A 14,114-nucleotide genomic window follows, 5' to 3' on the forward strand; every position below is an offset into this window, starting at 1 on the left:
TCAGAAAAAAAAAATTAAAAAAAGAAAACAAATAAAAAATATAAAAAAGAAAAAATATATATATATATTAGATAAACTAGTTAAAAAACGTTAAAAAAGAAAAGCATAAAAGTTAAAAAAAATTTAGCAGAAGAAAGAAAAATAAAATTAAAAAAAATTAAATTAACTGCAAGACTAAAGAATCATGGGGAGAAAGCCATGAGTTCTGTGCTTTGCTTTCTCCTCCTCTGGAATTCTGCTGCTGTCTTTGGTAGGTAAACTTGGTCTTGGCTGGATTTCTTGATGAGCTTCTGGGGGCGGGGCCTGTTGTAGTGATTCTCAAGTGTCTTTGCCTGAGGTGGAATTGCACCGCCCTTACCAGGGGCCGGGCTAAGTAATCTGCTCAGGTTCGCTTTTGGGAGCTTTTGTCCCCTGAACGCTTTCCGTAGAGTTCCAGAGGACGGGAATGAAAATGGCGGCCTCCCAATCTCCGCCTGGAGGAGCAGAGAGCTCGGGGCCCCACTCCTCAGTGCGCCCTTTCAGAAAGTGGTCGATTTTCTGTTTCTAGAATTGCTGTTCTTCTTCTCTTCGATCTCCTGTTGGATTTGTAGGTGTTTGCAATGGTTTGATAAGCTATTTAGCTGATCTCCTGCTACCTGATGTAGTCTCAGCCTGCTACTTCTCCGCCATCTTCACTCCCCTCCATCTTACCCTGGTCTTGTGTCCATAGTTACAGTTACCAGCAGTGGGGCTTCCTAAGTCATCTGTCAACACCACCCCTCTGGAGTTTTCTTCTGTTTCTTCCCCCCAGCTGCAGGGAGGCTTCACCTGTGTTTTGGATGTGGCAGTGTTTAAGCTTCTTTTAAGTCTTCTGTTTTTTAGGGGAAATAGGAGAAAAAGATCTGGGCAGGGTTTTATGCCTTTTCCCCGGTGGCAGCCATTCCCCTCCCCAGGCCCTCTCTGCTGAGGGGGACGTTTTCTTCCATATCCTGTCCTATCCCCAGTATTTCTTGTGACCTTGGAAAAGACCTTGCCAAGTGGTTGCAAACTCTCTGAGCATCGGCAGCTTCACAGTTCTGTAGTCAGGCTGCTTCACACCCGTCCTTTAACAGTTTGTTTAAAATTTTTCATGCAGTTGTCTTTCCCAGTTCTGTGACAACTCTGTTTTTCTCCAGGGCTCTGCTCTATATAAACCAGTGCTCATGACCCTTATCTCCTTGAGGGTGCCTATTTTCCTTATATATCAGGCCAGTTGGTTTCCTGGCAACCTTAGCACTCTGGTAGTTATTTTTTAAGTTAATGATTTTATATGTGGAATTTTCTTGCAGTTAGGTTGGGACCCACATCCTGTCTAGATTTTTACATCCTAAGAGTAGCTTTGAAGTTTTGCCTACTTTTCTTTCTCTTTTTCAGAAAAAAGAAAATATTTTTAAATTCATCTTTGTATCTCCCACCCTGTCCAGCATAGGGCTAGACACATAGTTCTGCCTGTTTTTCTTAATCACTAATGCCTCTACTTGACTACTTCCATAGCATGTTAATTTATCTCACTATTTCTGTTCTGGCCTCCTTCCAATACATTCTCCACTTTGTAGTCAGAAGGATAATTTTTAAAGAGTTCCTTGAATGCTTAATTTTCCAGGTCACCTTTGCACATGATGGGTTTTCTTTTCCATCTAGGCCACTCTTTCCTCTACCTTTTCAATTAACATTAGATACCTTCTGTTCATCCAGGAGATTTTTTTCCTCAGAGAAGCCTTCTTTGACAACTCTTCACTGAGAGTATATCAGATCCACTCATATTTTTTAATGGTACTGTTTTTTTTTTCTTATAACTAAGTAACTGTAGAATTATTTCTTTACTATATTTCCCTCCTTCTAGAATGTAAGTTCCATGAAGGCAGGAATCATTTCTTCCTTGTTCACCAATATGTACCAAGGGCTTCAGGTAAAAATATTTGTTAAATGAATAAATAGAGCTAGAAAAGATATTCATAGTAAACAGTGAAACTAGTGATAGAATTAGAGTTTTGTATAAATTTGATAAATTTTTGTCTTTGGCCCTGTGGAAATTTTAGGAAGTTAACAAATGAATGATTGCTCCCATGTACTTAGGAGATTAAACTAGGAGAAAGGGAGAACCAAAATTAGAGAATCTTTGGAGATGGATTTGTGCTTTTTAATGAAGAACTCTGGATATGATTATAGTATGACTGTGGAGATAGAGGTTTGAAGGAAGAATCATTGTTCTTTGTCAATTCAGTCTTTAAAAAAAAAAAAAAATCAATGTTCACTCCTTAGCATAGAATGAGAGGAAAAAGGAACATTGAGGACTCAATTAGTAATGTGATTTTTATGATTCAATGAAAGATTGCAATTAAGATATGGCAAGAGTGGGGACGCCCACATTCAATTAAGTGCCCAACTCTTGGTTTCAGCTTAGGTCATGATCTCAGGGTCGTGAGATCGAACCCTGAGTCAGGCTCTGCACTCAGCACGGAGTCTGCTGAGAATCTATCTCCCTCTCCCTCTGCCCCTCCTGCTTGTGCTCTCTCTCTCTCTCTCTCTCCCTCTCTCTCAAATACGTTAAAAAAAAATCTTAAAAAAAAAAAAAGATATGGCAAGGGTGGTATAAATATGCTTTAGACCTCCAATGCAAGAAAAGATAGAGCAAGATTATAAGTTTTTTGCTAATGATAAAAGAAACATATATAGGTGTTAAGAATTTCTCTCCTTTTTAGCCATTGCTTTGTAACAAAGATGTGAGATATTTTTATAACCAACTTGTTTGGACTTCTACCTTAAGAAATATGAATACAGGCTTAGATTACCACATAAGTTCTGTCGTCTGTGTTTTCACTCTAAAGCAAGTTCTGTTGAAATAATTTTATAATCATCTAGAGTAGGGAGTCAACAAACTTTTTCTGTAAATGGCCAGAACTACTATCTTCTACTAGCATTTTAGCAACTATAGGCTATAAACAAATGAATAGGACTGTCCTCCAATGAAACTTTATTTATGGAAACTGAAATTTAAATTTCAGTTTTTCATGTGTCATGACATATTCATTTGATTTATTTTTCAGCCATTTAAAAGTGTAAAAGTCAAAACCATTTTTAGCTCTTAGGTTGTGTGAAAACAGATGGTGGGCCACATCAGACCCACTAGGCATAGTTTGTTGACTCCTGTCATAGAATTTAAACTGTTACTTATAGACCAGCTTCTCTCCTGAGTTCTGTAAGATTTTCAAATATCCATTGAATATCAGGTCAAATTAAATATGACAGAAATAATTTTTTGTCCTTTTTGTCTGACACCTGCTTTTCAGTTTATAGACCTTAGTTAATGAACTAATATCCACCGTATTGATGAGCAAAGAAGGGCTTGGGACAGCTCTCCTTAGACAAACCTCCTCCCAAGGCTGACTCTTGGCTGGCGTCTGGGAACTTGGATTTTAGGAGTGTTCCCACTATTCCCTAATGGATAAGGATAGTTTATTGTGCCTGAACAGTTTGCACAAGCAATGCAATTATTGCTAAACACCTACTGGCTTGCTGGGTGTAGAATTTTAGTTTGTGCTGGCAGAGGATTCCTATGTGACCAGCCCCCAATAAAAACCATGGGCGCTGAGTCTCAGCCTCAGCTCAGTGCTGAAGCACATCCTGTGTGACCATGGGGAGAGGATTCTAGGAGGCTTACACCTCTGGACTTTGCTTCCGTGTGCCTTTTCCCTTTTCTGATTTTGTTTTGCATCCTTTCAGCATAATCGCAGTTATGAAGATGACTATATGCTGAGTCCTAGCAAATTACCAAACCCGGGGTAGTCTTGGGGACCCCCAACACATTGACCAAGCCAGAAACCTGAAAGTCATCTTCAGTGCTTTCTCTTCACTTCTCATTCAGATGCTCTGGCTGTATCTCCTTGACACCCCTCGGATTATTTCCTCTTCAACCTCTCTGTCCTTTCTTTGATTCAGACCCTAATTACATAGACCTGTCTAATGCAAGATATTCTTAAGTACCTACTTTAGATCTCTGCCTGTTTCAGTCCATCCCTTATTAATTTGTGTCCTGGTCTTCTCATGCATATATTTATGTATGTCTGTGTGTATTGATACATTTATCTTTATGCTACCAGTTTGACCACATCACCCTCTGGATTTAAAATCACTCAGGCATTCTTCAAAGAGCATTAAAAGCTTTTTGTGATTTGTCCAATATCTGTTTAATACACTCCTGTCACTCCCCAACTTATACTTTATACTATGTCCATACCAAAGACTTGAAGTGCCCCAGTACTTTTAGACCTAAGTGCCTATCCACTGGCTTTTTCTTTGATTGTCCTTGCCTTTCTTAACCAGGGATCAAATTATTACACATTTTTAAAAAAATTAGTTCCTAATTTGAAATCTTTTCTGTACTCCTAAATAGCTTAGTAGTTTCTTCCATGTTGCTTCCAGAGGACTTTGTGCATTCCATTTTTATTACATTTATTATTGTTCTCTTTCTTTCTCTGCTCTTTGTAGATTGTGGAACCTCGTTTGAGTTAGCACAGGGCCTGGCCCTTAATAGGTGGCATTCAGTAATGTGTTTTCAAGAACCCAATGTAATATTTCTTCCAGTTGACACCGTTAAGTTGAGGAAGGAAGGGATGATGTGGAAAAATGTATTTTTCTTCTTAAAAGTTTGATTTTAGAAAAGTTTGTAGATTGAAATGAGAGTAAATAGATTAACACATAATTATGAAATAGATACAGATGAGGGTAGAAAAATAATGAAAAAATTATTATCTGCAATCTCTTTTTGTCTTACTGTACAGCAGAACCTCACCACATTTGTATTATATTACATAGGTGGAAATGGATATCGTTGAAAAACTGGTAAAAATGATACCTTGTGAACATGAAGATCTGCTGAATATCACCCTCCGACTTTTACTGAACTTATCCTTTGACACAGGACTGAGGAATAAGATGGTACAAGTTGGACTGCTTCCCAAACTCACTGCACTCCTAGGTATGCCTTTTAAAAATTAATGATAGTATTGCTTCAAATCTCCAACACCGTTGGAAAACTGAGCTCTGTGTTGAAGTCTGCTGAGCAGAGATCATTCTGTGTGTGTTCTTTGATTGCGAACTTAATACTAAAAATAAGCTGAATGAATGAAAAGTGACATGTGCTAGGATTTCTGGTGCCATAGAATGAAATGGAATAGAAACTTTTCACTCTGACTTCATTTACCCATATGAAAGTGAAACCAAACTGAAAATATAAAAGTAGTACCAAGGAAGCAAGAAGGAAAAATTATTTTCTCTTCAACAGTTTTTTAAAAAGTGGGTATCATTTAAGTTCTTATATTCTACCATACTTTTGAACACACATATTGCCACAGCCTTTTTGTTATTAAGTACAAAAGGGCAATTTTTTGTAGCCTGAGTTAGAAAATATTGTACTGGCAGATTCAGTTAATAATACATTGTTTTCTTTTAGCTGTTTGTAAGATATTTATATAGTAAGGATGGGTTCAAGAATTAACTCTTGTGCTCATCCTCAATGCTTCTTGCAAGAGTATAAAAGTCCTTTATGATCTGTTCATTGTCTTTATAGGCACCTGCTACCCCCCAACATATACTTTATACTATGTTTATACTGAACATATATTACACTGTAAACAGTTTCCTAAACAAGTTCTTTTATGCCTATTGACTGTCCACCTGCTTTTTTGCTCTACATGGAATGCCATTGTTCTTTTTTAAATCAGAAAACAAATTCTTATACATCTTTTTTTTTTAATTTTTAAATTTTTTTAATAAACATACAATGTATTATTAGCCCCAGGGGTACAGGTCTGTGAATCGCCAGGTTTCCACACTTCACAGCACTCACCATAGCACATACCCTCCCCAGTGTCCAAAACCGCACCACCCTCTCCCAACCCCCCTCCGCCCTCCACCCCCCCTCAGTTTGTTTTGTGACATTAAGAGTCTCTTAAGGTTTATCTCCCTCCTGATCCCATCTTGTTCCATTTATTCTTTTCCTACCCCCCCAGCCCCTCCCCCCCGCCCATTGCATCTCCACTTCCTCATATCAGGGAGATCATATGACAGTTGTCTCTCTCCGATTGATTTATTTCGCTAAGCATAATACCCTCTAGTTCCATTCACGTTGTCGCAAATGGCAAGATTTCATTTCTTTTGATGGCTGCATAGTATTCCATTGTATATATATCCCACCTCTTCTTTATCCATTCATCTGTTGATGGACATCTAGGTTCTTTCCATAGTTTGGCTATTGTGGACATTGCTGCTATAAACATTCGGGTGCACATGCCCCTTCGGATCACTACATTTGTATCTTTAGGGTAAATACCCAGTAGTGCAATTGCTGGGTCATAAGGTAGCTCTATTTTCAACTTTTTGTGGAACCTCCCTGCTGATTTCCAGAGTGACTGCACCAGCTTGCGTTCCCACCAACAGTGTAGGAGGGTTCCCCTTTCTCCACATCCTCGCCAGCATCTGTCATTTCCTGACTTGTTAATTTTAGCCATTCTGACTGGTGTGAGGTGATATCTCATTGTGGTTTTGATTTGTATTTCCCTGATGCCGAGTGATGTGGAGCATTTTTTCATGTGTCTGTTGGCCATCTGGATGTCTTCTTTGCAGAAATTCCTGTTCATGTCCTCTGCCCATTTCTTGATTGGATTATTTGTTCTTTGGGTGTTGAGTTTGCTAAGTTCTTTATAGATTTTGGATACTAGCCCTTTATCTGATATGTCGTTTGCAAACATCTTCTCCCATTCTGTCACTTGTCTTTTGGTTTTGTTAACTGTTTCCTTTGCTGTGCAAAAGCTTTTGATCTTGATGAGGTCCCAATAGTTCATTTTTGGCCTTGCTTCCCTTGCCTTTGGCGATGTTCCTAGGAAGAAGTTGCTGTGGCTGAGGTCGAAGAGGTTGCTGCCTGTGTTCTCCTCAAGGATTTTGATGGATTCCTTTCTCATATTGAGGTCCTTCATCCATTTTGAGTCTATCTTCGCTTACACATCTTTTTAAGACTCTTTGTTAAGACCCTTTGTTTCAGTACTGCAGTTTCATTCTTTTTTTTTTTGTAGCTTTTTCCATGTTTTCAATTTTTTTTTAACGGTTACCAATATAATAGTGGAATAGTAGGAAATGATTTAACATTAAGTTTAATTTTGCTATGCCTGGGTGGCTCAGTCATTTAAGCACCTGCCTTTGGCTCAGGTCACGATCTCTGGGTCCTGGGATTGCACCCTTGCATTGGTCTTCCTACTCAGCGGGAAGTCTACTTGTCCCTCTCCCTCTTTCTACCCCTCTCCACTCGTGCCCACTCTCTCTCTCTCTCAAATAAATAAGATCTTTTTTAAAAATTAAGTTTATTCTTAGCTATCTAATATCTATGAACATGATCTGTCATTTATATCCTCAGTATGCTCTTTATAATATTAGCAGTAATGTTTATTGAATGTTTACCATGCCAGTCGTTTTGTTGTGTGCTTTTATTTATGTTATCTCATGGAATCACTATCTGAGATCTTTACTCAGGCAAGGCTCACATTCAGACTCAGTTGTATCTGCTGCCAAAATTGGATTTATTAACTACTATAATATATACTGTATAGTTACATTAAGTAGACCGTGATTAAGTAGAGTAGGCAGAGCTATAATTTAAAAATCTAATTCTCCAACTCCCCTTAAAATAAAGGAAGTTTTAAGGAAGCTTATTTCTTACTCCTTTTCTCAGAATAGGAAAACCTTTCATCAGTCAATCCAAGAGCATTTGTACATTGTAAAAGAAACTCTGTTGAGGAGCACTTTCAAAAATTGCTTTTATGGAACCAAAGCAATTCATTTTACAAGGAAACAGAAAACTTTAAAGGCAGAACTGACAGGGCTTTGAATTTAGTTCATGTGACTCCTTTATAATAAATCTGGCAGAATTGTGTATCAATTGTGTATCAAGGTCAGATTCTCAGTGTATGCGGATGAATAAGTCATACTTCTTGTCTCATAGGACTTCATAGACCATCTGGTTTATTCAGTATCCAGTGACCCACTTTTATAAAACAAATGATTTAAAAGAGATTTGGGGGAAATTACGTATAAGATACCCAGTCCATATTTTGTTAACAGATATCAGTTTTATGACATAAAATATAATATTTAATACATAAAATATTTCCTTCATCTCTTCTAGAGCTCAGTTTCTGGAGACAGACTGTCTTATTAGAATTATGACTGTTTTTGCTTCTAAGTACATTGGGCAAGTTACCCAAAATCTGATTATGTTTTCTTGTCTCTAAAATGGGGATAATAATTATAACCAACTTAAAGTTCTTTTGAAGATTAAATGAGGTATTGCATAGAGTGCTTAGAATAGTACCTGACACATAGTATTTTCTTAGTAAATCTTAGCTGTGATCACTTTTTAACCACCACCATCATCATCATTATCATTACTTGATCAAAGTGGACATTCTGTAAGTGTTGCTGACTTATTTGTCTCTGAGTATAGATACCCTTCTCATAGATATTAAATCTTTATTGACAAACTAGGTAGCTTATTTATTTTTACTTTCCTGTGATGTGTGTGCAGTTTGATTCAATTTTAATTCCGTAAAATGTTGGAAACCTATGGCAAAGCACAGGGCTAAGCACTATAGGGAAATATGTTTCAGTCTGTGGATATATTGAGATTCAAAAGAGAGAGTGCCCCCTTATTGGTACTTCATAGGTAGAGTGCCATTTGAGATGGACAGTGACAGATATGTCCTTTTAACAAGGTGATCTTTATAAAGAAGAAGAATAGAGGCTGTAGAAAGTATTTCAGGTAAAGTGATCCACATTGTCTAAGGCATAGGTGGTGCTAGGTCAGTATGAGGAAAAACAACTAAAAAGATAGTGGGAGATACATTATATGTTTATTAAAATAAAAAAAAATTTAAAAAAAAGATAGTGGGAGAGAACCTTGAAAATAAATGGATTTTATGCTCTTATGTAGTATTATGAAGATTAAGGCTAGGCTAAGAAGTTAGATCTAATTTAGTTGATGGTGGGAATCATTGCAGGTTTTTGAGCTAGTTGGATCACAATCAGAGTACTGCTCTAGAGAAATTAATCTGACATTCTATTGGAGGGACTAGAACTAGAGTCTGAAGATGAGAATCATCGTCAGTTGTAACAGCAAGACCAAAAGCACAGAAAACCTGGAGTAGGGAAGAGGTAGCATATCAGGAATGAGGCACTGGAGGTACATATTACTGGAAGACTTAATATGACATGCTTACTTTTCAAATGTGGGTAATGATAGAGAGAGGGAGAACTCATAAAACCCAAAGACAGTTAGAATGCTAGTGCCAGGAAGAGAAAGAATTGTGAAGGACGTCATTGGAGGGAGTCAGCAATAGATTCAGTTTGAGACATTTTAGAGACAAAGATGTTCAGTGAGCGAATAGAAACATAGGTCTAGAGCTCAGGAGAGGTAAGGGTTAAAAAAGAAAAAAATTATCTGATAGAATAAAAGTGAAAAGAGGAAACCACTAAAGGAGACATAACATTTGGAGAAACGTGTTTATTTTTCATCAAATACATAAAAAATACATAAGTTTAGGCTATAACTGAGAAGCAATGATGACCTTGGCATCTTCATACAGTAGAGATAAGAGCGCTACTGAAAAGTGTTAGCTCGTTGGAGTCATTCTTTCAAAGTGTTCCTTCATTATTTTCTTTGAGATATAAATTCCTGTGGCATCAGATTTTACTAACCAAGGAACGTAGAAAGCTAGTATTATTCAAATCTTACATTGTGTAGGATAAATGGATGAGTTTTTACCTCTATTGTTGGCTGATCTGTAAAAACTGATGGAAAGCAAAATGATTCTGTGGAGCTGTTTATGGTTAGCTTCCCTTAGTAACTTCTCGGCTTATCTTTCTATGGGAAATAAAACAGACAATGGCTAAATAATGCTCACAAAAATATCCACAAAAATTTTCTTGGAGAATGAATTGAAAAAATATGGAAAGGTGTTGTGTTTTGAGTATTATTACTGTTTATTTTTTATTGTGTTACGGTAGTCACCGAACAGTACATCATTAGTTTTTGATGTAGTGTTCCAAAATTCATTGTTTACGTGTGACACCCAGTGCAATGTGTGCCCTCCTTAATACCTGTCACTGGGCCAACCCACCCCCCTACACTCTCCCCTCTAAAACCCTCAGTTTGTTTCTCAGAGTCCACAGTCTTTCATGGTTCATCTCCCCTCTGATTACCCCTATTCATTTTTCCCTTCCTTCTCCTAATGTCCTCCTCCATGCTGTTCCTTATGTTCCACAAATAAGTGAAATCATATGATAATTGATTTTCTCTGCTTGACTTATTTCACTCAGCATAATCTCCTCCAGTCCCATCCATGTTGATGCAGAAGTTGGGTATTCATCCTTTCTGATGGCCAAGTAATATTCCATTGTGTATATGGACCACATCTTCGTTATCCATTTGTCTGTTGAAGGGCATCTCAACTCCTTCCACAGTTTGGCTATTGTGGACATTGCTGCTATGAACATTGGGGTGCATATAGCCCTTCTTTTCACTACATCTGTATCTTTGGGGTAGATACCCAATAGTGCAATTGCAGGGTCATAGGGAAGCTCTATTTTTAATTTCTTTTCTTTTTTTTTTTTTTGTTTAATTTATTTATTTGTTAGAGAGAGAGAGAGCGAGCACAGGCAGACAGAGTGGTAGGCAGAGGCAGAGGGAGAAGCAGGCTCCCCGCGGAGCAAGGAGCCCGATGTGGGACTCGATCCCACGACGCTGGGATCATGACCTGAGCTGAAGGCAGCCGCTCAACCAACTGAGCCACCCAGGCGTCCCATCTATTTTTAATTTCTTAAGGGATCACCACACTGTTTCCAAAGTGGCTACACCAACTTGCATTCCCCACCAATCCCCTTTCTCTAAATACTCTCCAACACTTGTTGTTTCCTGTCTTGTTAATCTTTGCCATTCTAACTGGTGTAAGGTGGTATCTCAGTGTTTTGATTTGAATTTCCCTGATGCCTAGTGATGATGAATATTTTTTCATTTGTCTGTTAGCCATTTGTATGTCTTCATTGGGGAAGTGTCTTTTCATGTCTTCTGCCCATTTTTTGCCTCGATTATTTGTTTTTTGGGTTTTGAGTTTGAGAAGTTCTTTATAGATCTTGGATATCAGCCCTTTGTCTGTAGTGTCATTTGCGAATATCTTCTCCCATTCCGTGGGTTGTCTCTTTCTTTTGTTGACTGTTTCCTTTGCTGTGTAGAAGCTTTTGATCTTGATAAAATCCCAAAAGTTCATTTTCGCTTTTGTTTCCTTTGCCTTTGGAGACGTGTCTTGAAAGAAGTAGCTGTGGCTGATGTCAAAGAGGTTACCGCCTGTGTTCTCCTCTAGGATTTTGGTGGATTCCTGTCTCACATTGAGGTTTTTAATCCATTTTGAGTTTATCTTTGTGTATGCTGTAAGACAATGGTCAAGTTTCATTCTTCTGTACATAGCTGTCCAATTTTCCCAGCACCATTTATTGAAGAGACCTTTTTCCACTGGATATTTTTTCCTGCTTTGTTGAAGATTATTTGACCACAGAATTGAGGGTCCATATCTGGGCTCTCTACTCTGTTCCACTGGTCTATGTGTCTGTTTTTGTGCCAGTAGCATGCTGTCTTGGTGATCACAGCTTTGTAATATAGCTTGAAATCAGGCAACGTGATGCCCCCAGTTTGGTTTTGAGTAATTATTAAAAGCAAAGAGAAGTTGGTTATAACTCAGCCTTTTTGCCATATGAGGAACCAGTATCGTTTATTAACTCATGACAGTGTTGATCTATCTGGACACTTATAAGTAGGCTCTGATATCATTCTGTTTTGGGAAAGATTCAGTATGTCTCATCTTTTTTTCCCCTTCTTCATTGCTCACAAGTCATCGAATTTAAGCGATTTCTTTTTTTCTAATGTTCATAAGTCTTTTGCTTAGTAACTTTCTTTGGTTCCACCTTTTTATTCCACATGCATGTCGTGGAAGCCATGGCAATCATACATAACAAACAAAAGAGAGTATCTTCTGATACTTTAGGATCAAGGAAAAGGAGAAAATGTGCATATTGAAGAGAAATTCAAATATACTAAGAGAACAGTGCTCTTAACTTCTGTAAAATGCTACAGTGTCTGTATTTAGAATATCTTACAGGTTTACATTTATTTACTTATCTCACATTCTTTTAATTTAATTATTTTAAAGTCACTATTATTTCCTACTCTTTTTCATTTAAATTGAGTTAAATCAGCTTCTGTAGGCCTTTTATAGGGCGGGCCTATAGAAAAAAAATGTTCCAAAATCCGGGTAACTGATTTCAATATGAATCTTTAGAACTTAACCTTTTTGTAAACTTTACAATTGTTTGTATTTATGATGACCCAAAAATGGCCCTTTATTCATCACTTCCCAGGAAAAACCTGTCAAATTTATTAGTGGAAGGTAAGGCTATGATTACTAATAAACCAACCTTAAGATCTCGGTGGCTTAAAACACCTCAAAGATTTACTTCTTGCTCCTATTATATATCCATAATGATTGAGTAGAAAGTGTTGGTCCATGTTAGCATCAGAGACCAAGACTAACAGAACCTCGACATGGCACCAGGGAAGGAGAAAAGAGAAAATGGAGATTGGCAAACTTGTCTTGAAGGCTTTCACGCTGACGTGACAAATACAATTTTTGTTGGTATTTCCATTGATAACAGCAAGTCATATGGCCATACCAGACTTTAAGTGGGTGGCAAGTGCTTGGAAGGGTTAGTACTGGAATGCTGGTGAGCAGGCAACCTAACACTCCTGAAAGGTATTTTCCAGTTTTTCTAAATTTTTATTTATTTTATAATTTTTAAAATGTTTTTATAAACATATAATGTATTGACGGAGGAGTCAAGATGGCGGAGAAGTAGCAGGCTGAGACGACATCGGGTAGCAGGAGATCAGCTAGATAGCTTATCTAACCATTGTGAACACCTACAAATCCAACGGGAAATCGAAGAGAAGAGGAGCAACAATCCCAGAAACAGCAAATCGATCACTTTCTGAAAGGTAGGACCTGCGGAGAAGTGAATCCAAAGCGACGGGAAGATAGACCCCGGGGGGAGGGGCCGGCACCCGGCAAGCGGCGGAGCGACGGAGCACAAAATCGGGACTTTTAAAAGTCGGCTCCACTGGGAGACATCGCTCCAGAGGCTAAACTGGGGGGAAACCCAGGCGGGGTCAGCATAACCCCAGGACCCGCGGGGTCACAGAAGGACTGGGGGTGTCTGAGTGCCGCAGAGCTCGCAGGTATTAGAGCGGGGAAGCCGGCTATAGCGACAAAGCCGAGGAGTGAGCTCTCAGCCCGGGGTTACCTTGTGCCGGTCGCAGGCTGGGTGGGCTCGGAGCGCGGCCGGAGGCCACGGAGACGGAAGCGGCCGGGCGCTTTTCTCCAGCTCCAGCAATTGACTGCTTTCCTCGAGGCGCGACCGCAAGCCAGGGAGGAGGGGCTATTGGGCGCTTTGCTCTGAGGGCGCACTGAGGAGCGGAACCCCAAGCTCTTGGCTCCTCCGGGCCAAGAGATTGGGAGGCCGCCATCTTCATTCCCGTCCTCCGGAACTCTACGGAAAGCGCTCAGGGAACAAAAGCTCCCGAAAGCAAACCCGCGCGGATTCCTTAGCCCGGCCCCTGGCAAGGGCGGTGCAATTCCGCCTGCGGCAAGGACACTTGAGAATCACTACAACAGGCCCCTCCCCCAGAAGATCAACAAGAAACCGATCCAAAACCAACTTCAGTCACCAAGAACAGTGGAATTCCACAGCAGGAGAAAGCAAATCCTACCTGGACAAAATGACAAGGCGGAAAAACTCACCTCAAAAAAAAGAACAAGAGGCCGTACCGAAGGCTGGAGACCTAATCAATACAGACATAGGTAGCATGACAGATCTAGAGTTCAGAATGACAATTCTCAAGGTTCTAGCCGGGCTCGAAAAAGGCATAGAAGATATTAGAGAAACCCTCTCCGGAGAGATAAAAGCCCTTTCTGGAGAAATAAAAGAACTAAAATCTAACCAAG

General features: G+C 39.1%; 1 protein-coding gene across 3 annotated transcripts in view; it reads left to right on the forward strand.

Annotated features, from left to right (window-relative positions):
• Positions 1 to 14,114, forward strand: part of KIFAP3 (kinesin associated protein 3) — a 178,687-nt gene that overhangs the window by 66,545 nt on the left and 98,028 nt on the right. For all 3 annotated transcript variants that reach the window (XM_080823969.1, XM_080823971.1, XM_080823970.1), the window contains exon 10: positions 4,834 to 4,996. In XM_080823969.1, the coding sequence (XP_080680095.1) occupies positions 4,834 to 4,996 (163 nt within the window). The remainder of the gene's footprint in view (positions 1 to 4,833; positions 4,997 to 14,114) is intronic.

The sequence above is a fragment of the Martes martes genome (genome assembly GCF_963455335.1).
Source record: "Martes martes genome assembly, chromosome: 15".
Classification (NCBI taxonomy): domain Eukaryota; kingdom Metazoa; phylum Chordata; class Mammalia; order Carnivora; family Mustelidae; genus Martes; species Martes martes.